This window comes from Gorilla gorilla, chromosome 4 (assembly GCF_029281585.2).
Source record: "Gorilla gorilla gorilla isolate KB3781 chromosome 4, NHGRI_mGorGor1-v2.1_pri, whole genome shotgun sequence".
Classification (NCBI taxonomy): Eukaryota; Metazoa; Chordata; class Mammalia; order Primates; family Hominidae; genus Gorilla; species Gorilla gorilla.
Window position 1 is genome coordinate 48,723,344 of NC_073228.2, and position 25,146 is coordinate 48,748,489.

At 52.0% G+C, this 25,146-nt stretch overlaps 2 protein-coding genes across 17 annotated transcripts in view; one reads left to right on the plus strand and one right to left on the minus strand.

The window, feature by feature from the left end:
• The first annotated feature begins 241 nt into the window (after window positions 1-241).
• On the plus strand, window positions 242-19,024 carry ETV4 (ETS variant transcription factor 4). Of its 10 annotated transcripts, none has more exons than XM_055388007.2 (13): window positions 531-756; window positions 1,263-1,373; window positions 1,564-1,657; window positions 1,881-1,928; window positions 10,393-10,446; window positions 12,888-13,014; window positions 13,544-13,687; window positions 13,935-14,200; window positions 16,689-16,748; window positions 16,918-16,986; window positions 17,194-17,366; window positions 17,634-17,735; window positions 18,127-19,024. In XM_055388007.2, exons 2-13 carry the CDS (start codon window positions 1,314-1,316, stop codon window positions 18,349-18,351), a joined length of 1,422 nt encoding a protein of 473 aa, XP_055243982.1. In that variant the 5' UTR covers window positions 531-756; window positions 1,263-1,313; the 3' UTR covers window positions 18,352-19,024. The 10 variants fall into 10 exon arrangements, with proteins under 10 accessions (XP_063562467.1, XP_055243982.1, XP_055243981.1 ...); XM_055388006.2 differs by having other exon boundaries at window positions 532-756; window positions 16,689-16,763; XM_004041535.5 differs by having other exon boundaries at window positions 600-756; window positions 13,526-13,687; window positions 16,689-16,763.
• Window positions 19,025-20,075: 1,051 nt separating this feature from the next.
• Window positions 20,076-25,146, minus strand: part of DHX8 (DEAH-box helicase 8) — a 43,014-nt gene continuing 37,943 nt past the window's right edge. For 3 of the 7 annotated variants that reach the window (XM_004041532.5, XM_055388002.2, XM_055388004.2), the window contains 2 exons: window positions 24,649-24,828; window positions 22,554-23,245 (listed from right to left, as the gene is read on the minus strand). In XM_004041532.5, the coding sequence (XP_004041580.3) occupies window positions 23,026-23,245; window positions 24,649-24,828 (400 nt within the window). In that variant the 3' untranslated portion in view covers window positions 22,554-23,025. Of the gene's footprint in view, window positions 21,896-22,553; window positions 23,246-24,648; window positions 24,829-25,146 lie in introns of those variants that run through there. The other 4 variants (XM_055388003.2, XM_004041533.5, XM_063706395.1 and 1 more) reach the window with 3 other exon arrangements.

Sequence of the window (25,146 nt, forward strand, 5' to 3'; positions counted from 1 at the left end):
TACCATCCCTCTCTGAGTTTCATTTTTAATATCTGTAAGATACAAACGATCCATTTCGCCGGGCTATGGGAACGAAATGAGCACGTGGAAGCGGAGCTCTTCATAAATGCTAGTTATTATTGTTCCTCTGGGCACACAAGCCCGGTCGCCTCCCTCCTGGGCGCACACAGACATGTTCATACTCCCACGTACACGCAGATGCAGAGACGTGTGCAGACGCCAGCCGGAGGAGCACGCGGCGCATCAGACCCAAGACCGTGGCGAGACGGTGAAGAAGCCGCGGGGTCCTCGGCTTCTCTCTTTTTCTCTCGGTTCTTTATGAATGAACCCCGGCCGCGAGTTTTATTTTTTTATGAATGGGAGCCGGAGCACTGAATGAAGCCGGGAGCCAACCCCTACATTCTGATTGGCCCCCGCGGCTGGGAAACTCCGCCCCCCGGCCAGGCCGGACGACTCTCCGGATTGGCGGGCGTGCCCAGCCCTGGGGTTCCATTCACAAAAGTCAATGAAACAAAGGGAAACGGGGGGGCGGTGTGGCGGGGCGGGGGGTGGAGAGCCGAGGCCGAGCGAAGGAAATGCGCCAATCAGCTGCTCCCCCGGGCTCACAACTGTCTGCTGCGCCCGAAAAACAAGTCGGTGCGCTGGGGACCCGGGGCCGGGGCCGCCTTACTCCGGCCTAGCCCCGCGGCCCTCGGTGCGGGCTCCAGGGCATGCTCGGGACCCCCCGCGGCTCCAGCCCAGACGCCCCGGCCTCAGGTGAGGCTGCGGGAGGGAAAGGGAGAGAGAGTGTCTGTGATTCCCCGCCTCGCCTCCAACGCACACCACACTCACTCTCACCACCCGCCTCCGCAGATTCCAGGGCGGGGGTGGGAGGAGCTGGGATTCAGGGTTGGAGGGGGCGCGGGAGTTGTGGGCATGCGATGGTGTGCGCTTCTTCTCCTCCGCGCGCGCGTACACACACACACACACATACACACACACACACGTCTTATGTAACCGAGCCCGGGTAAAGCAGGGCTGCAGAAAGCAGAAACGGCGAGCCCGGCTCCTGGGAGCAGGTGGGACCTCCTTTGGCCTTTGGCGGGAGGGGAGTGGTGGTGGCGCTCGGCCTGGCAGGCGGAAACCTCCCCATCGCCCCAGTGAGTCGGAGAAGTTTCGCCGTCGGACCCAGAGCCTTGGGACTGCCCCCTCCTGCCACCCCTCCCCGCCCCCATCGCAGCCCTCCCTGGACGGTGTGCGAACGCAGCCCCCTCCCCCACCAGGTCTCGGCCCCCGCTTGGGGCCCGGGCCGTGCGGCCGGAGGGAGCGGCCGGATGGAGCGGAGGATGAAAGCCGGATACTTGGACCAGCAAGTGCCCTACACCTTCAGCAGCGTGAGCGCCGCGCCGGCCTCCACGCCCGCCCCGCCCCGCACCCAGCCCCTACTCTCACCATAGCCCCCCTCCCCGCGGTCCCAGCGGAGTCCTGGGCTGCCCCGCCCCTGAGTCACCCGAGGACCCCAACCTCGTCCCCCAGACTAAGCGCCTCAGGGTGACTCGCGGGCATTCTCCCCGCTTCTCGCAGAAATCGCCCGGAAATGGGAGCTTGCGCGAAGCGCTGATCGTCCCGCAGGGGAAGCTCATGGACCCAGGCTCCCTGCCGCCCCTCGACTCTGAAGGTAAAGAGCAAGAGAGACAAACCGCGACCCTCCTCCGCCACACACACACACGGCCGATTCTGGAACCCCCGCCTGTTTCCCCAAAAAACTCGCCCTCCAAGGGATTCTGGTCATTCTTCTCGGTCCCTACTCCCAAGGCAGGGGAGTCACCGGGTCTTGCTAAGGCCCCTTCTCTCTTACCGTCCCCTCCACCTCACCTCCAATTCCACTATTTACCCCTCAGATCTCTTCCAGGATCTAAGTCACTTCCAGGAGACGTGGCTCGCTGAAGGTGAGTAGTTTTGTGACCTTTTCTATTTTGGGAGGCTGGACAGGGGGACACTCCGTAGCCCCTGGTATTCCACCCTAAGCCCTACACTTCTCCTCTCCCTTCCCTGCCTCAAGGAGTTCTCCAAGGCCCTCTCCCCAGGTCCCTTGCCACTCTACTCACCCCAGCACCCAGCGTGGACACTTATATTGATATTTATTTTCTCTACCCTGAGCCAGGCTTGTGTAACTAGGCTTGAGGATGAATCAGACCATTGTGTGGGGTATTTGCTTATTTGAATGGAACTTGGCCCCAGGCCCATTTTCCTGGTTGAAATTTTCATTTGTAAAGTTTGTTTTGCAGAAGCTGCCAGGCCAAGGTGCGTGTTGGGGTGTTGTTGGTGGGGGGTGGGGGGAGAAATTAATTTGTCACTCGTCCTCCGGAGTTGCCCAAGCATTGATTCTTATCCCCTGGGTTTCTCTTCTTCTCAACCCCCAGCACCAAACAATTTACTGTCCAAGCCAAAAGAACAACAAAAGTTTAAATAATTCTTTTCGGCAGTCCTTTGGCACAGAGAGCCCAGGGCTCTCTCCCCAAATAGCCTTGATTGTAATTCTAATAGCAAGTATTCCTCCCTCTTCCATCCCGCTTGAATACTTCTGCCTCCAGGCAAATTCCCCCCTTCCTGTGTGCTGGGGAGTTAGCTGTGAGCTGGCTGGGGTGGGGTCCGTGGCTGGGCCTGATGGGGAAGTGGTGTGTTCAGGAGGTTTCCTGGTTGGATTCTTCAGTGCGTTTTGGTGGGGCCTGAGGGTGTCGCTGGTGGGGCTGCAGGTGGGAGGGAAAATGGTGGTTTAGACAGTCTCTGAGAGGGAAGGGTTAACTACCCCCATCTTAGGGTTTATTTTAACACTATGAAAATGAAGAAGCCAAAACACTAGGAACTCCTTTTTTGAGGTCTTTTTGAGGTATTTTCCTTAGGATCTCCTCATCCCTCCACCCTGGGTATCTAATTTTTTTTAAAGCTCAAATCCAACTACCCTGGAACTCTCCATAGAAGCTCGGAGTAAAAAGAAAATGACCCCTGACTAGATCCTTGGAGTGAGACTAGGTCTGTCTTGCCCACTATGATATTCTAAAAATATATATGTTGACAGAATGACTATTTAGCATAGAGCAAGCACTCAAGACATTTTGTGGAATTAATGGCTGAATGGCTGTGTGAATGCTGGAGGGATCTGGAGGTTCTGAGGGTATTGTGTGCATCATCCCCGACCCTGCAAGTCCTGCATGCCCAGCTCCAATTTACAGGCAGAGCTTTGCCCCATCTCCCCATCCTTCTTCTGAGGTTCCGGAGCTGGGCTAGAGCTGAAGAATGCAGAGGTGTCAGTTTCCGTGGGCTCTCAAAGACTTCCTTTCCCAGTGCCTGATTTCTCTCTGGCTCACCGGGCTTCATTCCTTGCCTGTCAGCCGAGAGTCCCCACAGTGGGCAGCTCCTAGGGCTGTGAGCTAGGGGTGGGCTGAGGTTGGCATTTTGGCAGCAGCTGGTCCATCTGTGCCTGGGTTTGAGATGGGAGGGGGAGGAAAATGCTCTCATCTCTCTACCTTGGAAGTCCCACCCCTTGGCCAGGGGTCTGGAGAGGGTACAAATGTCTGTCTGTGTCAGTGTCAGTGTGACAGCAAGTGTGTGTGTGAGAGAGACAGAGAGTGAGAGAGAGTGTGTGTGTGTGTTAGTTACATGCTGCTGCCCTGTACATTTAAATCCAGTGGGTGGGGAGGTGGGGTGGGGATTGCAAGGCGGAGGTGAGGGGGGTGGGCGCTGGGATCTCCTTGGTTCCCTCTCCTTCCTTCTGAGGGAGCAGCTCAGGTTCCCAGCTGGTGATGGATGGCCAGGCCTGAGGGGGGGATGCTGAGGCCGATCGCTCCTTCTCACTTTCTCTGCGGAGACAGATGCAGCTGCCGGGGCCCTGTCCCCCTGCACCATCCCAACACCACCCCAGCCTCCTCTCCTGTCTCTTCCCACCAGGTCAGTGACCCCGGCAACCCATGGGGAGCTTTGGGGTGACAGGGAGGGACTAGCTTCTTTGGAAACTTGCCAGGGGTGGGACGCATTAGGAGGAATGGGGACCAGAGCCCAACCTCCCTTTCTCAGTTTGGTTTTTTCCAAAGCCCCAATTTGAAGAGAAGCAGCAAGGGGGTCCTGGTAGTGTGGGTGGGTCTGTGAAGACAGCATTTGGAGGAGGCACAGGTTGGAGCCGGGCAGATACAGGGAGATTCCAGTGTGGTTGCAGGTTCAGTGTCCTGTGTCCGGGCGTTGAAGGGTGAGTGTGAGTGCGGCTTTATGGAGGCAGCTCACATATCCTTGGGGTTGGGTTTTTGTACACAGGGGGGAATGATGTGAGGCTAGGAGGGCGTGTCTGATTTGGGGGTGCCTGGGATCTGTTGAGATGTTGGGGAAAGAATCAGGCTGCTACAGGGAGACCCAGGCTCAGGCAGGCTGAGCCCAATATGTGTCTGGCTATGGTAAAAGATATGCTGGTTTTTTGTCGAAGGTTCCTTTCCAGGCTTGTCAGGAGCCCTGAATCCTTGGGGAAAATGACTTTGTTGTCTATTTGGTAGTGAGGGCCATTGACTCTAGGCCATGACCCCTTTGTGTGAGGCTCGGGTCTGTGGATTCCCAGAAGCCCTATGGATAGGTTGCTGGGATACTTGATCCCTCTGATACTGTGTGTAAAATTGCTGGAAGTGCACCATACATACAGGTGTATGGATTTTTTTAGGAAGAGAATGACCCATAGCTTTTATCAGATTCTCAAAGGGATCGATCTGCGCTCCCCTTTTCACAGGAATCACTGCTCCCCAACCCTCCTCCAAGGGCTCTAGTCCCTTTGCCCTTTGGCTGTCCCAATCATATTTGTAGGTCAAAAAAAGACCCCATGTGTGGAGGGCATGCATGGAGGGCACATTTCACCCTGTGCTGTCTTGCTGCTGCAAGAGTGAAGTAAAAGGAATTAGGGTGTGTGCATCCCTGAATATGCGTGCGAGTGCGTGTACACTGGTGCCTCGGCATGTCTGTGGGGAGGGATGAGGTTAATCCCCTCCCTAATCTTTCCCAGCTACAGTGCCTCCTTCTCCATCTTTCTGTCTTTTCTCCTTCCTGAAGACTCCTGGGGACAAATATGTCCCCTCCACAACTAGTGAACTGGTTCCTTCCAGTACAGAGGCTGCCAGGGTGGGGGCAGGGTAAGGGACAGCGGTGACACAATGGAGCAGAAGCTCTGAAGAATGCCTCTACCCCCTTCACCCTATGACTGGATCCGGGGAAGAGGGTGACCGAGCATATGTAGTGTGGGTGGCTAACCTATGGTGAGCTTCAGTGTATCTCTGTTTTAACCTCTCAATTCTTCCAGAATCCAGCTTGGGAGACCCCCAAGCCCCTCCTCTTTTTTTACTAACCCCCCTTTTTGAAAGGAGAGGCCCTAAAATTCTTTCTCTCTCTCTGGGCATTATGCTGTCTTGGCACTTTTCCCACCCCCTCCTTAATCATCTGCCTCGTCCCCAGACAGATAAACTCCATCTTAGTACCGGGATGGAGCTGGGGACAGACCCTGGCACACTGGCTTGGCAGCCAAGACTCAGCCAAGTTAACAAATAAATAAAGAGAGTGGTGTAACTTAAGACCAAACATGGTAATTAAAAATTCTCCTGCTCTCCAGGAACGCGAGGCTCAGTGTTCCTGTTTCTATCCTGTTGACAGTCTCTGGATGACTGAGGGCCCTGGCCTACCCCTTTGGGAGAAGGCCAGTGTTTGGGGGAGGGGCTGAGCTAGGACAGATTTCTCCTGGATCTGGGAAGAGGATGGCGCCACCTCTTTTGGGGTCTGGTCTGTGTGCTAGAGGAAGCCTCCTCCTGGATTCCGGGCCTGGAGGGGTCCCTGGTTAAACTGTCAGGCCTGAGGCAGCAAGAAAGGCAAGATGATGCTGAGGGTTCTCTGCTCTCCAGCACCAGTGACGCCAGCAAGAGATACCCCCAGCCCATCACCTCAATGGAAAGTAGCAGTTAATGAGGCCCCAGGGGTGGGGCCGGAATGCGTCAGCCACCCCTGAGTTCTGCACCACCCTTTCCCTTGGGACCCTTCTTGCCTAGTAGGAGGGAGGGAAATGTTGGTCACTCTGCTCCCATCACCCCAGCTTCCTGCCACCTTGGGGGATGTTGCCTCTGAGTGGACCAGAGGGCACAGTGGGGAGCCTGGCTTTGCATCCCTGGGCAGGTGGACAGATTTGGCCTCTTACCCTCTATCCAAATGTGCCTATTTTTAAGGTTGTGGTGGCTGAAGTGAAAGGATTACCTGAGCCCAGGAGTTAGAGGCTGCAGTGAGCTCTGATTGTGCCACTGCACTCAAGCCTGACACAGGAGACTTCCTTATAATAGATTTTAAAATGCAGATGCCTGGGCCCCACCCCAGTCCTATGGAATGGGACTCTCTGGAGGAAGGGACTGGGAATTGTGTTTTTATTTTATTTTTATTATTGTTATTTGAGACAGGGTCTCACTCTGTTGCCCAGGCTGGAGTGCATTGGTGCGATCTTGGCTCACTGCAACCTCCACCTCCCGGGTTCAAGCGATTCTCCTGTCTCAGCCTCCAGAGTAGCTGGGATTACAGGCGAGAACCACCACACCTGGCTAATTTTTGTATTTTTAGTAGAGATGGGGTTTTGCCACGTTGGCCAGGCTGGTGTAGAACTCCAGACCTCAGATCGTCTGCCTGCCTCAGCCTCCCAAAGTGCTGGCTGGGATTACAGGCGTGAGCCACCACACCTGGATGTAATCATGTTTTTAACAACGTCCTGGTGACTCTTGAATCAGACCAGTTTGGGAATGGTTGTCTTTTTGCCGTGTTTGTGCTCCTGAAAAGATGTGTGCTGGCTGTGTGTTTCTGTTTGTTCTTGCCAGCGGATTTCATGTCTCATTGATGTCTTTGGTCACTTCAGACCAAAGTATTATTATGTTGACTTGTCCTAAGTTCTCTTTTAGCTGCTGGTGGCTGGGGATTCTTAAACTCCCTCTCCCTAATGCTTCTGTCAAGAAATCAACTATCTATTAATATAAGCCTGTGTTTATAAACACTTGGCACCTCTGATATTTAAAGCAAATTGTTGAAGAATATTCTTGCCAAGCAACGTATCACAACCTAAAATATCCCTGTGAGATGTGCTTTCCTGGAGAGGGCCTGCCTCTAGTGTTCCCTTGTGTGTGGAGAGGGGGAGCCTGCAGGGAAGGGCTAGGATGGTCAGGATCTCTTCAGTGCATGCCCTCAGGCCCACAGTGCTGACTTCTGCCAGCCTGAGGACAAACGATTATTGCATGTTTATTCATGTAGTCAAGAAATAACAGCACTGAGCGTCTACTCTAACCCTGTGCTGGGTGCTGGGGCATCAGATGACAAGAAAGATAAAGCTCTTGCCCTCACAGAGCTTAACTTCCTGGTGGAGGAGATAGGTAGATAACAAACAGGTAAACATAAATTAATATGTTCAGGTGGCAATATGTGCCAGGGAGAAAACAAAACAGAGATGCAATAGAGAGCCAGGAGGAACCACTTTGGTTTAGGGGTGGTCAGAGAAGGCCTCTCCAGAGATGTCAAAGTGAGCTGAGACTCTGATGGCCAGGAAAAAAAGAAAAAGGCAAGAAAGCATCTGGGGAAGAAGGAACAAGCTCAGCAGGTTTGAGGGCTAGAAAGGAGACCAGAGTGCTGCAGATTCACAGGCAAGGAGAGGCAGGTCAGAGAGGTAGGCAAGGCCAAGTCATGCAGAGCCTTGGAGGCCAAGGGCAAGCGTTTGGATTTCATGCTTTAAATAACAGAGAAATGATTTGATTTCTGTTGTAAAAAGATCACTGTGACAGCTAGGTGGAGAGCAAGTGACCATAGGAGGTAAGAATGAAAGTAGGGTATCCTGGTAAGAGGCCGTGGGTGAAATCCAAGTAAGAAATGATGGCGCCTTAGCCTAGAGAGAAGCAAAACAGATGGGATATGTATTTGTATAGGCCAGGGGTGTGGAGGTTTTTTCTAGCCATCTCATACCCCTCACCAGCCATTTTGACCTCTCTGGGCATTTTATCAATCAGTTTCCCCATTGTCCAATCTGAGAGCAGTCTCCAGGGAAGGAGAGTCCAGCCTCCTCGGGCTATAGGTTCCACTGCATCACCCTAGAACCACTCTCTTCCTGGAATAATATCAGGAAGTTCTTCTTGGTGTCTACACTTCCTGCTGTGACCCATTTATTTTTGAGAGAGGGGCAAAAGTGGGCCAAGACTCTGGGATCAAGGGAGATTCTTAGCTGTGTAACCACCTGAGAAGCCCCGCTCTGGGGAGGCCAGAATAAGAACTAGAAATCAGAGTTTGATGTTCAGGTTAGAAGCCATGGATGAGCTGCTGCTGTATTTCAGTTTTCCTGCCTATTCCCCAACCCAGCTCCACCCATCCTGGCATCCTGGGAGAGCTCTTCAGATCGCCAACCTTGGGAATCCCTCCCCTCCTTAGCTGCACATTAAGGGGATGAGGCACCTATGTACTCAGCCAGTGTCCTTTGCCTTCTGCAGTGGTCCCAGTCACCAGCCTCCTGCTCTCCCACTGTCATCCTCCTTTTTTATTTTATTTATTTATTTTTGAGATGGAGTCTTGCTCTGTCGCCAGGCTGGAGTGCAGTGGTGTGATCTCAGCTCACTGCAACCTCCACCTCCCGGGTTCAAGTTATTCTCCTGTCTCAGCCTCCGGAATAGTTGGGATTACAGGCGTGCCACCACGTCCAGCTAATTTTTTTTTTTTTTTTGAAATGGAGTCTTGCTCTGTCACCCAGGCTGGAGTGCAGTGGCATGATATTGGCTCACTGCAAGCTCCGCCTCCCAGGTTCACGCCATTCTCTTGCCTCAGGCATACTCCTGCCTCACGATTAGCTGGGACTACAGGCACCCGCCACCACACTCGGCTAATTTTTTTTGTATTTTTAGTAGAGACAGGGTTTCACTGTGTTAGCCAGGATGGTCTCGATCTCCTGACCTGGTGATCTGCCCGCCTCGGCCTCCCACAGTGCTGGGATTACAGGCGTGAGCCACTGCGCCCGGCCTAATTTTTGTATTTTTAGTAGAGACAGGATTTCACCATGCTGGTCAGGCTGTTCTCAAACTCCTGACCTCGTGATCCACCCACCACGACCTCCCAAAGTGCTGGGATTACAGGCATGAGCCACCATGCCCGGCCTTTATTTTTCATTTTTTTGGACAGAGTCTCACTTTGTCACCCAGGCTGGAGTGCAGTGGCATGATCTCAGCTCACTGCAACCTCTGCCTCCTGGGTTCAAGCAATTCTCCTGCCTCAGCCTTCCCAGTAGCTGGGATTACAGGTGCCCACTGCCACACCTGGCTAATTTTTTAATTTTTTAGTAGAGATGGGAGTTTCACCTTGTTGGCCAGGCTGGTCTCAAACTCCTGATCTCAAGTGATCCTCCCGCCTCAGCCTCCCAAAGTGCTGGGATTACAGGCATGAACCACTGCGCCCAGCCACCCCCCTATGTGATTTTATTTATTATTTAATTTTATTTTTCTTTTGAGATGGAGTTTCACTCTTGTTGCCCAGGCTGGAGTGCAGTGGTGCGATCTCAGCTCACTGCAACCTCTGCCTCCCAGGTTTAAGCGATTCTTCTGTCTCAGCTCCTGAGTAGCTGGGATTATAGGCTCCTGCCAACACGACCAGCTAAGTTTTGTATATTTAGTAAAGATGGGGTTTCGTCATGTTGGCCAGGCTGGTCTCGAACTCCTGACCTCAGGTGATCCACCCGCCTTGACTTCCCAAAGTGCTGGGATTATAGGCGTGAGCCACCACGCACGGCCGCCTCCTATGTGATTTTTAAATCCACAGGATCCCACTGCTTATAATGCCTGCCCATCCTAGATATGACTGTTGTGAGCTTTAAGGGAGTTTTGTAAACTCTGAGGGGTGAGGCTGTTTCACTTCAGGAAAATGGAGGAAATAAAGACAAAGCATCTAGAAAAAGAAAGACTGGAATCTGCTCAGACAGGTTCTGAGAACAGTCTTCCCTCCTGGGTCTTAGTGGAGCCCAGAGATGGAGGACACTAGGACCTAGGGTGGAGCAGCCTTTAGTCTCAAGCAAGCTTGTCCAACCCGTGGGCCTGTGGGCCACTTTCAGCCCAGGGTAGCTTTGAATGCGGCCCAGGCCCAACATAAATTCCTTGTAAAATTTATTAAAACATTATGAGATTTGTTTGTGATTTTAAGTTCATCAGCTATCGTTAGTGTTAGTGTATTTGTGTATTTTATGTGTGGCCCAAGACAATTCTTACAATGTGGACACCCCTGGTCTAAAGGCTGTTGGTCCCTTCTTGGCTGTTGCTAATCTGCAGGGCTGTAATAATGGAGCCTCCCAGGGGACAACCAGGGCCCCGCCCCAAACTCACCTCTGACCTCTCTCTGCAGCTCAGGTACCAGACAGTGATGAGCAGTTTGTTCCTGATTTCCATTCAGAAAACCGTGAGTAGAGGTCCCTGGGGAGAGGGTATAGGGAGTGGAGGATGGCAGGAAGTGAGTCATAGGACAGAGAATCACAGGAGAGCAGCTTGTTCTCTCCCAAAAAACCGTGGGGTTTGATCTTAAAGACCAAGGCAATAACTGGAATGAAAACCTTGGTTGAAATCTGGGGCTTGCCATGTTCTTGCTGTGTGACCTTAGAGCAGACACTATCCCTCTGGTTCTCCATTGCCTTATATCTGAAGTGAGGGGCCTGGGCCAGTTCAGCAGAGTCCAGTTCTAGTGTTGTTTGTTTGTTTGTTTGTTTGTTTTTCCCCCCAAGATAGAGTCTTGCTCTGTCACCCAGGCTGGAGTGCAGTGGCACAATCTCGGCTCACTGCAACCTCCACCTCCCGGGTTTAAGCCATTCTCCTGCCTCAACCTCCAGAGTAGCTGGGATTACAGGCATGCACCACCACACCCAGCTAATTTTTGTATTTTTAGTAGAGATGGGGTTTCACCATGTTGGCCAGGATGGTCTCGAACTCCTGACCTTGTGATCCGCCCACCTCGGCCTCCCATAGTGTTGGGATTACAGGCGTGAGCCCAGTGCGCCCGCCCCCAGTTCTAGTATTCTAAGTCACTTTCATAAACTGGGGACAATTTTGCCTCCCAAGAGACATTTGGTAATATCTGTAGACATTTTTGGTTGTCACAGTTGAGGGTGGGGTGCTACTGGTGTCTAGTGGATAGAGAGGCCAGGGATACTGCTAAAAGCATCCTATGATGCTCGGGACCGCTCCTTACAATATTATTAATAAAACACTATCTGGCCCACACGTCAGTAGTGCCACTGTTGAGAAACCCTGCTTTAGGCTGGGTGTGGTGGCTCACGCCTGTAATCCCAGCACTTTGGGAGGCTGAGGCGCGTGGATCACATGAGGTCAGGAGTTTGAGACCAACCTGGCCAACATGATGAAATTCCGTCTTTACTAAAATACAAAAATTAGCCGGGCATGGTGGTGTGTACCTGTAATCCCAGCTACTCAGGAGGCTGAGGCATGAGAATCGCTTGAACCTGGGAGGCAGAGGTTGCAGTGAGGCAAGATTGAGCCACTGCACTCCAGCCTGGGTGACAGAGCGAGGCTCCATCTCAAAAAAAACAAAAACCAAAAAACAAACCCTTCTTTAATGTCAGATACTTTGCTGTCAACTGTCTTCACCAGTGAAACAACGGGGCACAAAGAATCAAAAACAGCAGAGAATAGTTGGTTACAAACGGCATTTGACTGGACTGTGGTTAAAACTGAATCTCACACCGGCTTGGAACCAACTCTTTGCTGCTCAGCCTCATGGCCAGAGTTTGGGAACCCCGCAGGGGCCACAGGAAAGGCCAGTGTTCTTCACAGATAAGTAGGAGCATGTGTATAATGTTAGTCAGCTGACATTCAAGTGGGCCAATATCCAACCTCAACCAGAAAAAGAAAGATTCTTTTATTTATTTATTTAGAGACAGAGTTTCACTCTTGTTGCCGAGGCTGGAGTGCAATGGTGTGATCTCGGCTCACTGCAACCGCTGCCTCCCAGGTTCAAGCGATTCTCCTGCCTCAGCCTCCCGAGTAGCTGGGATTATAGGGATGTGCCACCACGCCCGGCTAATTTTTTTGTATTTTAGTAGAGATGGGGTTTCTCTATGTTGGTCAGGCTGGTCTTGAACTTCTGACTTCAGGTGATCTGCCCGCCTCGGCCTCCCAAAGTGCTGGGATTACAGGCGTGAGCCACCGCGCCCGGCCAAGAAAGATTCTTTATATCCTCAAATAAGAAAACATGTCACTCCCTTGGAATTTTCCAGGGCACTCAGGAAAACTACAGGCCCTAGGTTGGAGGTGCTCACTCCTTGAAAGTGTTTTCTGGGGCCTGGAGTTGCATTAAATGTTTTTGTTTTTTGTTTCTTTTTGAGACGGAGTCTCGCTCTGTCACCCAGGCTGGAGTGCAGTGGCATGATCTCGGCTCACTGCAATCTCCGCCTCCTGGGTTCAAGCAATTCCCTTGCCCCAGCCTCCTGAGTAGCTGGGACTACAGGCATCCGCCACCATGCCCGGCTAATTTTTTTTTTGTATTTTTAGTAGAGACAGGGTTTCACCACATTGGCTAGGCTGGTCTTGGACTCCTGCCTCCCAAAGTGCTGGGATTACAGGTGTGAGCTACCGTGCCCAGCCTAAATGTTGAACTTCAGATGGTTTATTTGGTTAATAATCAGACACAGTCTGATGTATAAACTAGACATAATGTAAATAGCCAAAATGTTCTTGTCTCACTGCGGGTCTCAGAAAATTGATACCCAGAGAGGGAAGAAGGCTGTACCAGTCACCCAGCTGGTCCTCAAAGCTCAGAAGGTATCAGAAGCCCTGCCTGCCTCTTGTGTGACAGGCTCTGGCCTTGCTCTGTCCCCTCCACCCCCACAGTAGCTTTCCACAGCCCCACCACCAGGATCAAGAAGGAGCCCCAGAGTCCCCGCACAGACCCGGCCCTGTCCTGCAGCAGGAAGCCGCCACTCCCCTACCACCATGGCGAGCAGTGCCTTTACTCCAGGTGAGCCCCAGCCTGGACCTGGTGAAGGGTAGGAGAAGGGTTCCAGAGGAGGGAGGCAGGGGGCACCCATGAGCAGAGGCAGCAGCTGAGATGCAAGTTAGACAACAGAAAGGATTTTCTAGCTCTTGTAAGGAAGCAATACAGCTAAGGATTTCCTCTGAATAGACGGAAAACGCAGCAGAGGGCCTCAGGAATACACACTGAGGCCAGAGCAGATTCTGTTTCCACCAAGAGGCCCACTGTCCCACCTAAACCATTGCTCTGAGCAACAAATCCCCCCTGTATGAATCCCAGGGGTTCAAGACTAGCCTGGGCAACAGAGGGAGACTGTCTCTGAAAAAAGAAAAGAATTGGCTAGGGCTGAGTCTGTGGCTCCTGCCGTTCCCTTCTCAGCCCCCTCTATCCTTCCTTCTCCTGTAATCCCTGTGACCTCGCTTTCCTAGGAATGAAGGGTTCAAAGATGCTTGCCAGCTTCTCTGCCCCCTCATCCCTGTCTCCTTCTCAACTCCAGTGCCTATGACCCCCCCAGACAAATCGCCATCAAGTCCCCTGCCCCTGGTGCCCTTGGACAGTCGCCCCTACAGCCCTTTCCCCGGGCAGAGCAACGGAATTTCCTGAGATCCTCTGGCACCTCCCAGCCCCACCCTGGCCATGGGTACCTCGGGGAACATAGGTAAGGAGACAGGGAAACCTACTGCTCGTGGGCCCAGGTGTTTTTTCAATTCCTGAGTGTTCTCCATAAAGACTTGAGCTGTGGGGTGGTAGAGGCGGGGGGCAGCGGAATAGAGAGGGAGAAATACTGACACCCCAACCCCCTACCCCCCATTCCAGAGCCCACTCTAAAAGCCTAGGAGTAACAGGCTCGAGGAAGGATTAATTTAAAGTTCTCTTCTCTTCCTTCTCCATCCAACCACATCCAGCTCCGTCTTCCAGCAGCCCCTGGACATTTGCCACTCCTTCACATCTCAGGGAGGGGGCCGGGAACCCCTCCCAGCCCCCTACCAACACCAGCTGTCGGAGCCCTGCCCACCCTATCCCCAGCAGAGCTTTAAGCAAGAATACCATGATCCCCTGTATGAACAGGCGGGCCAGCCAGCCGTGGACCAGGGTGGGGTCAATGGGCACAGGTACCCAGGGGCGGGGGTGGTGATCAAACAGGAACAGACGGACTTCGCCTACGACTCAGGTAAGAGACTGGGGTGGGGCAGGGTGGCATGTGATCAAGTGAAGAGTTCAGTTAAGCCCAGAATGTCTCCCGAGTTTTTTTACATTGCTGTTTACCATTTCATACATCCAACCCACCCACCCACTTTTTTTCTTCATAATTTCAAAAGAATGTTATTTTTCTTTCTTTTTCTTTTTCTTTTTTTGAAATGGGGTCCTGCTCTGGCCCAGGCTAGAGTGCAGTGGCACGATCTCTGCTCACTGCAACCTCCACCTACCGGGTTCAAGCGATTCTCGTGCCTCAGCCTCCCGAGTACCTGGGATTACAGGCACCAGCCACCGTGCCCGGCTAATTTTTGTATTTTTAGTAGAGATGGGGTTTCGCCATGCTGGCGAGGATGGTCTCGAACTCCTGACTTCATATGATCCATCGCCTCGGCCTCCCAAAGTGCTGTGATTATAGACATGAGCCACCTCACCCGGACAAATTATTACTTTTCAATGAGCAAACCTATATTCAGATTAAAAGATAAGGGGGGCCCCCGGGGCATGGTGAGTCATCTGTAATCCCAGCACTTTAGGAGGCCATGGCAGGAGGATCGCTTGAGCCCAGGAATTAGTTCAAGGCCAGCTTAGGCAACAAAGTGAGACCCCGTGTCTATTTATAAAAAAGTAAAATTAAAAGGGGGATGTAGATCCTGCCCTCAGGTAGCTTGTGACTTAATAGGGAAGTTAAGGCATTTATTTCTATTTAACAGGTGTTTGAGGTTTTAATTACCTATTAAGACCAAAATACTGTGACAGGAACACGAGTGTGCAGAGTTGGGAAATACAAAGATGAATAGGATGTGTCTGGTCCCTATCCCCCACAGAGGCTTAAAAATACAAAGGGATTTGAATGAAGAGAAACATGAATTTGAAACTAGCCAGGCTCATGGTTCTTGCTAGTTCTCAATAGGAAGGCAGGGTTTTGTTGTTGTTTTGTTTTGTTTTGTTTTGTTTTGTTTGTTTTGAGACAGAGTCTTGCTCTGTTTGTTTTGAGATGGAGTCTTGCTCTCTCGCCCAGGCTGGAGTGCCACTGGGTTCAAGCGATTCTCATGCTTCAGCCTCCCGAGTAGCTGGGGTTACAGGTGCCCGTCACCATGCCCAGCTAATTTTTGTATTTTTAGTAGAGACGGGGTTTCACCATGTTGATCAAGCTGGTAGAAGCACAGGTTAATATGTGGCTTACATATTTGAGCCTCCCAATTGATGCCTGGCCAGAGGCAAGGGCAGAGGAAGTAGGGACTTCTTTAAATTCTAGTTCCACCTGGCTGTTGACTGGAGTGAGATGCACTCACCTATGTTCATAAATAGCTGTAGTTCAAAGCCCCAAGGGCCGAAGGAGGGCCAGTCCCAGGAAGGGTCCAGAAAACCCTGCCTTTTCTTCTTTCCTCCTGGCTTTTGTTACATTAGTAGCCCTAGATCTGAGTTTATTAGAGTAGGCCCAGAGCTAGCTAGAACTTTAGAATTTCCCTTTTTGTGGTGCCCACAACCGTTCAAGGGCAGGGGGATGAACCACAACCCCCCAGGCTGTCCAACTAAGAACCGGATGGTGCTCCTGTCCTCAAATCCAGGGCATAAGCCTGAGCCAGGCTTGGCAGTGAGCTGGGGAGAGAGGAGGAGGGAGGCACTCTTGCCGCTGACCTTCAAAGGCTGTAGACCGGAGGGGATTGTGTTACATGCCCTTGAACTCCTGCCCCTCCCCCCAGCTACTCCTGAATGGAGTCAGGAATTCCATTCACAAAATGGAGGCATGAATGAGCCCACCCTCCCGCCTCCTCCCGGAGGTGTCATGTTTCACCATCTTCTCATTCATAGGTGGGAGTGGAGTGGGGGGAGGGCGGGAAGGGGTTGGAACTTGAACGGGTGGCTTCACACAGCCGCCTTCCCGATGTGGAGTGGGGAGGTTCCTATCCTATGGAATGGAATGAAACGAAGTGGAATGTGCTCTGTTAGACCTGAAAAAACAAGGCCCAGTGCCCACTGCCTCTTCCCCAGGTGCATGCAGGCGCACGCTCTGTTTCTGTCACACACACAAACACGCGCGTGCACAGGGCTGGGAACCTGACCTGCTGACCGGACATTTCTGTCCATTCTGAGGGAGTCTTAGGCGTGGACACCGAACTCTTTCCCCGGACGTTCATCTCACCCTCCCTCCTCCCTCTGAACTCGCAGGAAACAGCTGCTCCCTGGCAGCTTGGGCCCTTCAGAACAGCTTGCCCAGCCCCCGCTGCTGCCTTCCACGGCCTCAGCCGCAGCCCTCAAGTTGAGGAGGGGTTCCAGCATCACACTCCCTCTGGGTGAACTTTCCGTGGGATTTTGTGGTTGGCAGGCAACCTGGGCAAAGAACAGTCACCAGGAAGCAGGCTGGAAGGAAGAACTTCTTGAATGTGGATAGGACTTCCTCCTCCCCTGCCCTCGAGCTCCACCCCAAGCCACTTCTCACATCACCCTTTCTTCCCCCACAGATGTCACCGGGTGCGCATCAATGTACCTCCACACAGAGGGCTTCTCCGGGCCCTCTCCAGGTGACGGGGCCATGGGTAAGGCAGCCCCCCTTCCCCTGCCAAGCCCTCCATGTTGGGGGAGGGAGCGCTGCCATGGGGGAGGGTCTCCCTGGCCAGGAGTCCCTCTGGACTCTCTGGGGTCTCATCGGTGAGCCCCCAGATCTGAGCAACCCCCAATTTCCTCCACAAGGCTATGGCTATGAGAAACCTCTGCGACCATTCCCAGATGATGTCTGCGTTGTCCCTGAGAAATTTGAAGGTCAGAGAAGTGACTGTTGATGGGAGGGTCAAGGTCTTATCACGCTGTGTCCCTGCAGGAGTCACATCACGTTTCATTGTTGCAAGAGGGTGGGACCCATAGAAAAGTACCTGGGGAGACCCCTTCAAGAAATCCCTGGGGTGGGAGGCGGTTGCTTGGGGGACCAAAAGACACAGACCCCACACCTCCTATTTTCGTGTTCCCCAGGAGACATCAAGCAGGAAGGGGTCGGTGCATTTCGAGAGGGGCCACCCTACCAGCGCCGGGGTGCCCTGCAGCTGTGGCAATTTCTGGTGGCCTTGCTGGATGACCCAACAAATGCCCATTTCATTGCCTGGACGGGCCGGGGAATGGAGTTCAAGCTCATTGAGCCTGAGGAGGTGGGCCTCTCGGATGTTCCCAGCCTTCCTTTCCAAAGTTTACAGCCTGGAGGTGGGAGAACCTGGGAAATGGTGGCACGTGCCTCCACCATGATTCTTGCTTTACCTAACCTGAATTCTTGCCAAGCCTAAGTTTGTGGGCTGATGCTTTGTTGCAGAGCTAGCTTGGCACTTTGCACCAAGAATCTCAGGTGCTCTTTCTGACCTTACCCCCATTTTTTCCTCTGCCAAGGTAGCATCTCTACCCCAAAACTGTTTTGTTCCCAGGTCGCCAGGCTCTGGGGCATCCAGAAGAACCGGCCAGCCATGAATTACGACAAGCTGAGCCGCTCGCTCCGATACTATTATGAGAAAGGCATCATGCAGAAGGTGGGGGCTGTGGGTCTAGGGACAAGGTGGTGGGGGGCAGTGGCTGTGAGAAGCTGACTGGGGAGAGGGTCAGCAGGGCAGTTCTCAGCAACGCTGTAGGATCAGATAATGAATCAGTCAGAGAGACAAGAAATTGTGGAGAATCCCAAGGTTCTCCTCCCCCAAAAAAGTGCAACACTGTAACTGAGAAGCCCAAGCATGGAGAAGTTGAGATGAAAAAGGAGTAAGAACTGTGAAGGGAGAGTCAGCTTCTCGGGAACCAGCATGGGAGAGAAATGCCCCGAGCATCTGCCTGTACTGGTAGAAGGGCCACATTCCCCACTCCCCCACCTTACCCCATACAAAGGCTGGGCGGCTAGCCAGGCTGACCAGACCTTCTCTCTCCCCATAGGTGGCTGGTGAGCGTTACGTGTACAAGTTTGTGTGCGAGCCTGAGGCCCTCTTCTCTTTGGCCTTCCCGGACAATCAGCGTCCAGCTCTCAAGGCTGAGTTTGACCGGCCTGTCAGTGAGGAGGACACAGTCCCTTTGTCCCACTTGGATGAGAGCCCCGCCTACCTCCCAGAGCTGGCTGGCCCCGCCCAGCCATTTGGCCCCAAGGGTGGCTACTCTTACTAGCCCCCAGCGGCTGTTCCCCCTGCCGCAGGTGGGTGCTGCCCTGTGTACATATAAATGAATCTGGTGTTGGGGAAACCTTCATCTGAAACCCACAGATGTCTCTGGGGCAGATCCCCACTGTCCTACCAGTTGCCCTAGCCCAGACTCTGAGCTGCTCACCGGAGTCATTGGGAAGGAAAAGTGGAGAAATGGCAAGTCTAGAGTCTCAGAAACTCCCCTGGGGGTTTCACCTGGGCCCTGGAGGAATTCAGCTCAGCTTCTTCCTAGGTCCAAGCCCCCCACACCTTTTCCCCAACCACAGAGAACAAGAGTTTGTTCTGTTCTGGGGGACAGAGAAGGTGCTTCCCAACTTCATACTGGCAGGAGGGTGAGGAGGTTCACTGAGCTCCCCAGATCTCCCACTGTGGGGAGACAGAAGCCTGGACTCTGCCCCACGCTGTGGCCCTGGAGGGTCCCGGTTTGTCAGTTCTTGGTGCTCTGTGTTCCCAGAGGCAGGCAAAGGTTGAAGAAAGGAACCTGGGATGGGGGGTGCTGGGTATAAGCAGAGAGGGATGGGTTCCTGCTCCAAAGGACCCTTTGCCTTTCTTCTGCCCTTTCCTAGGCCCAGGCCTGGGTTTGTACTGCCACCTCCACCACATCTGCCAGACCTTAATAAAGGCCCCCACTTCTCCCATTAGTTCTCCTGTGTCCTCTTTGCTGCCATGTGGGAACAGACCTGGGGGTAGAAAGAGCTCTGGTCTTGAAGCAGAGCTGACTGGTTTGGGGCCAGGCCCTGGCGCTTAAATCCTCATGTAGATTTGAAAAAAGGCAGTTCACCTGACTGTTTCTCTTCTGAAAAATGGGCTTAATGATACCTGCCCTTCCCCCTTCCCAGCATTACTGTGTGAGGATCCAGAAATAATGGACAGGGGGTACTTGATAACCTGGACAGGCGTCCCTTGTGCACTTTGGGCCTGCTTCCAGCAGCAGTCTCCTTGCCCCTGTGGGCGGGTCAGGTGGGCTACTGAGTGGCAAGGGTCTCCCTCCTGGGACTTCCTCAGACAGGGTTTTGGTCTTTGGTTTCTGTGATCCCAGTTGTTCCCATGACCCTGCTGCCCCACATAGACCCCAATTGCATGTCCTCCCTCCTACCTCAGCTCTAGGTTGCTACTTTTGCTGGGGTTGGGGACAAGTGTTTGTCTGGAGAATGGGGCAAAGGAGAAAGGCTCCCAGGCCAGATGGTACAGAGAGAGGCTAGAGCAGGCCCTGGATTCTGGCCAGTGGAGATGAGATCTTCCGGGGAGTGGGAAACACCTAGATTCTCCTTGCCCAAATTTGGGAGAGATCAGAGTCCTGAGGCTGAGTTTTTTGGGGGTAGGTAGAAATGGCGAAGTGGACAACATGGTGACACCTATGGAGGACGTATGACTGAGATGTGACAACAGGTGGGAGGGGCAGAATGGGTGGTTCTAGAGCCAGCTGCTATGTAAACCGCTGCCCAGGAGACATGCTCAGGTAAAAACCGGTGCTCTCCTGTTAAATAGAAACTGTAGCTGTGCTGAGGTTGGGCCAGCCCAACTCTGTTCATGTCTCAGGTTGGCCCAGCACCAACCTGAGACCATCCCTTGCAGGAAGGGATGCCCCTCGACCACTACCCACAAATAAAAGGCAACATTACTTCTTCCTAGAAACACAAAATATCAATGTACTGACACAATTTAGTGCAAGAAACAAAATTTTAAAAACAGGTTTTAAAAATATATAATTTAATTCCACATTAAAGCCAAGCTATCACGGTGGGAAGAAGGTGTAAAAATCGGTGGAAACCCTGAAGGCCGAGTACACACACGGAGAGGGATTTAGCTGAGAAGCAGCATCCAGGGAAAGAAAGGTCTCCACAAGCTGAGATGATTGCCCTCTGCCCTCTGAACTGTTCATTAACAAGTCACCAGTCCCAGTTCTTTGTTCAAATCCTCAAACTTGGAGAGGCACTGCTCCAATGAGACAGCTACAGCAACCACGGGGAGGAAGTGCTTTGGGCTGCAGGAGAGACAGTCAAAGCCAAATCACGTCCAGGCGGGATGAAGTAAACCTGGACCGAGGAGCCTGACCCAGCTGCGGAGCTCACACATGCCCCATAGGGACGGTCCCGCCATATACACAAACAGCACACTCAGCATGTGTGCAGAGGCAGGCAACTCCTGAGCTTGGTTCTCGCGGGGTGGGGGTGAACAATATACTTTAATGGCCAAGAAGATCCCAGCTCTCTGCATGAGACCCATATCCTCTCCTGGGCTGTCACTCAATCTTGGGAAATACTGGTTCAAGGAAGAGAAACAAGGCCTCCATTGTGTGAGAGCAGCAGGCAAGCTCCCCTTCTGCATCTGGACAGGACCCCCCCTTCTCCCTCAGAGCAGGCTCAGCTCAGCTGCTGACATTGCTTTCCTGATGGTCAAAAGGTCAGAACCCAGCTATGTTGTCATAGCAGAGAAGTGACCTCAGCTCTAGGGTAGAGAGATGGTCAAGGAACACCCACAGAATGGGGATCCTTCTCTTTCCTCCACCTGAGCCAGAAAAGATAACCAACCCTGCTGTCTCTTATCCTTAGCCCATTCAACATCCCTTTTCAACCTCAGCTTGAAACCCAACCCTCCCTCCCCAGGTGTCAACATTGTCAGTGCTGGGCACTCAGTCAGGACAGGCTGGGCCACTATATTCAGGAGTGTTTCTGAATGGGGAAAATTTAGGCTGGAATTAGGACTGGGAGCCAGGTGTGGTGACATGCACCTGTAGTCCCAGCTACTCAGGAGGCTGAGGCAGGAAGATCACTTGAGCTCAGGAGTTTGATGCCAGCCTAGGCAAGATGGCAAGACCCTGTCTTAACAAAAACAAAAACAAAACAAAACGAGATTGGGGAGGTGGGTGCCCAGTCCCCGTTTCCCCTTTGGTTTCATTTGAGGTCCCTGTACTGTCTCTCCCCAGAAGGCCTTCAAGGTTAACACACAACAATGCCCTGCCCCTTGATTACTGGCCTGGGCTTACGAAGGCGCATACTCAGACAGCATCAGGAGGCACTCACTCAGCTTAATGAAGGGGCAGGGATCTGCAGCCAGCAGATTGCCTGGCCTATATTCCTCTCCCTCGGACTCTTTCTGAATTGTCTTTAGGGTGTGGTTTGCTGCCCAGTGACAACATACATTCCTTTATATCCTGGAATGTTACATAGTCTCTCTTAGTGTCTGGCATACAGTTCTACAGTAGTTCTAGCATTTACATCACTTCAGAACTTACTAATAACATAAGGACAGGAGAAGCAGCAACGTAACAGGATGTGCCCAATCTCTCAGAAGCTTCTCTACAAGCACTACATCCAGACCAGCTTTCCGTAAGTTCCGCAACCTGGCCTGGCAAGACCTGCCTGATGTTCCGCCAGGTAAGGAGCCTCCTCAGTGCAGAGGACAGTGGCTCTCGACTGTAATCCCAGCGCTTTGGGACGCAGAGGCAGGAAGATTGCTTGACGTCAGGGATTGGAGAGCAGCCTGGGCAGCATAGTGGGAACCCATCTCTATGGGAAGAAAAAAAAAAAAACCCTCCTCAGGAGCTGTGAGGAGGGCACAAGGAGGTGGCCATTCTCCAAGCAAGTGCTAGGAAAAAACCACTAAGAACAAGCCCTGCAGCACAGATACTGGCAGCACAAACCAGCTGAGAGGAGAGGTGTTATGTTTGTTTTCTGTTTGGAGTGGGGAAAGGGAGGTTTTGACCATAAAATCCCTTTGTTAAAGTCCATCCAGGACCTTAGGGGAAAAAAATAAAAACAAAATAAAATAAAAGCTGTGTTGTTACTTAGTATGTTTCAAAAGGAAATGGGACATGCTGCACATTGCGAATGTGGGAGGTGGAGGGAGCAAGGGGAAACCTTCTGTATTTAATATGTGCCATCTGTAGCCACTCAGGCCTCCAGACTGAAGTGCTCTGTGGAGAGGACATGGTTGATCATCGGGCGATCCCCCAGCACGGCCTGGCTAGTGCTGATGCTGAAAGACAAGGCTGGAAGTCTGGGCTGTACGTTGTTTCCGAGCGCAAAGAGGCCCTGCGCTCTGGTTTTAGGGGATTCAGGGGATTCTCATCATGTGTGCCAGAGCACAGATACTAAATCTCCCTCACCCTGAGCCCAGGCCAATATCCTAACCTTTCGGCTAAAAGAAAACAGTCACAGAAAACCATTTTTGTTTCCTTAAGAAAATAAATATTTTCACGAGGTCAAGCCAAAGTACAGGGGCTGGAGACGGTGGGAAGTGGGGCAAACACTTTAGATGAGCACAGTAGCTCCTGCTAGCTGGGGCATCAGGGCCTTCACCATGTCCCTGCACAAGATGCTCGCCCACTCCACCTTCCCATCCTGGGGCTGCACAAATTGTCCCTTTCTTGAAGGTGATGCAATGTGTCTCTGTGTTAGATATGAGCTCCCAACTGGGCCCAAGGACTTGGGGTGATGGAGGCTGCAGGCTCTTGCCAAAGCCAGGTTTAAATCCCTGTTTCTATTTTACCAGCAGGGAAGAAATGAGAGTCGAGTTGAGAAAATGCTCAGTTAAGACAGTCAGTCACAGGACAGCTGTATCCTCAGGACCAGCCTGTCATCGATAAGTCCAAGCTCTGGCTACTGCTGCTGGAGAGGCAAAGGAACAATCTTGCCTTTCAGCGCCGTCGGAAGGCTCGAGATATTCTCCAGGCATTGGGTTCCTCATAGCGGTTGTACAAGGGTTCAAGACGCTGTTGCTTCTTCTGTTTGCTTAGCTTAGTTGGGTCTGAGACCTTGAAGAAGGCTGGGGCAAACTCCACAAGCCACCGAGGGTCGATGGTGGTAACTTCACGCATGTATTCCTTGGTGGTGAGCACCAGCTCATGGTACACCACCCTGAGGGGGGACAGAGATAGGACTCAAGCCTCTGGATATAGGCCCCACTCTACAGTCAACCTGGTCCCTAGTAGGCCTCAGCTGAGCTTACATTTTATACTATTACCTCTCCTGCCTGACACCTATAAGACTGCAGTCTGTTTATGACAGCCACACCCCAATACTGAAGCACCCGCACACCTCTAACCACAAGAAAGGTCTCAGGAGAATGTATTCTAGTCCTGGCTCTGGCTCTAACTAGTTAAGTGACATGGAGCCAATCACATCCCTTCTCTAATCTGTTTCTTGCTCTATAAAATGTGAGGATGGTTTATTAGAATGTTTCCACAGAATTCTAGGGCTCTGAAGAGGGGCCTCACACTGCCACAAGGGATGGAGAAGGCCAAACATGCAAGGAGCCACATTTCTAACCCTTCTACTGTGATAACATGGTGGTTTTAAATCAGTTTTACATTAGGGTTCTAGATAGAGTCCAATTTTTTTAAAATGCTACTTTAAAACAAGTTTTTTTTTTTAAACTACATCACTAGGTAGTTGTTTTTTTCTTTTCTTTTTTTTTTTTTTTGAGACGGAGTCTCACTCTGTCTCCCAGGCTGGAGTACAATGGCACAATCTCAGCTCACTGCAACCTCTGCCTCCCGGGTTCAAGCTATTCTCATGTCTCAGCCTCCCAAGTAGCTGGGATTACAGGTGCCTGCCACCACGCCTGGCTAACTTTGTATTTTTAGTAGAGACATAGTTTCACTATGTTGGTCAGGTTGGCCTGGAATTCCTGACCTCTGGTGATCCACCTGCCTTGGCCTCCCAAAGTGCTGGGATTACAGACGTGAGCCACCATGCCTAGCCCCTAGGTAGTTTTTTTTTTTTTTTTTTTTTTTTTTTGAGATGGAGTTTCGCTCTTGTTGCCCAGGCTGGAGTGCAATGGGCGATTTCGGCTCACAGCAACCTCCACCTCCTGGGTTCAAGCGATTGTCCTGTCTCAGCCTCCCAAGTAGCTGGGATTACAGGCATGCGCCACCACACCTGGCTAATTTTGTATTTTTAGTAGAGACAGGGTTTCTCCATGTTGGTCAGGCTGGTCTTGAACTCCCGACCTCGGCTGATCTGCCCGCCTCAGCCTCCCAAAGTGCTGGGATTACAGGCATGAGCCACTGTGCCTGGCCACTAGGTAGTTTTTTAAACCACAATTTCTTTTTTTCAACTAGGTCTCACCCCTATGATTTAATTCTCTCATAGGGTTTGATACATTGTGCCTAGTTCAGGTTTCTGCTGCTCTAGAAAGGCAAGCAGTGTTATACTAGGACATACTGGGAGTAGTGAAGACTCAATCACAAAATACCAGGAGATTTACAGGTTTTTCTCTGCCCAGAAAAGCCCCTAGACCCTGGGACATGTCCACCTACCATTCTGGCTGTCTGTTGAAGAGGGCACTGGAAGGATGGATATAGACCACCTGCTGGTCGATCAGTGTCCGGTAACCCTCCTGCGGGTCTTTCTTGGCAGCATTACGGAAGAACCCACTGCAGATGGCCTTCTGCACTCGGACTGTGGACTTGCCACAGGAAACAACATCCAGCTTGTGTCTATCAAGATAGGACAAAAGATATGAGCCCACTCAGCTTTCACAGGTCTATTTTCACAATGACAGTGCCCAACACATCCATCTTGGGGTGCCCAGAGTAGTCACCAGGACCTTCCTTCCAGCCCTAAGTGTACTACAGAGGCAGCTCTACACAGTAGGCAGACGGAGGCACTCAGAGACAGACACTTTGTTTAGACAGGTATTCAATTCCACAGTAATAATGTTCCAGAGGGTTGCAAACAAAGAGCATTTTTTTCAACAACTAACAGATAATCTTCCTCTTAGGTATCTGAGGTAATTCTCAGGCATACCCTTACTT

Excerpts from the sequence above, each read along its gene's own strand:
- ETV4 (XM_063706397.1), top strand. The coding sequence starts at position 376 with ATGAAGCCGGGAGCCAACCCCTACATTCTGATTGGCCCCCGCGGCTGG. Across the intron at positions 14,201-16,688 it reads GGACTTCGCCTACGACTCAG|ATGTCACCGGGTGCGCATCA; the intron begins GTAAGAGACTGG and ends CTTCCCCCACAG. Across the intron at positions 17,367-17,633 it reads AGCTCATTGAGCCTGAGGAG|GTCGCCAGGCTCTGGGGCAT; the intron begins GTGGGCCTCTCG and ends TTTTGTTCCCAG.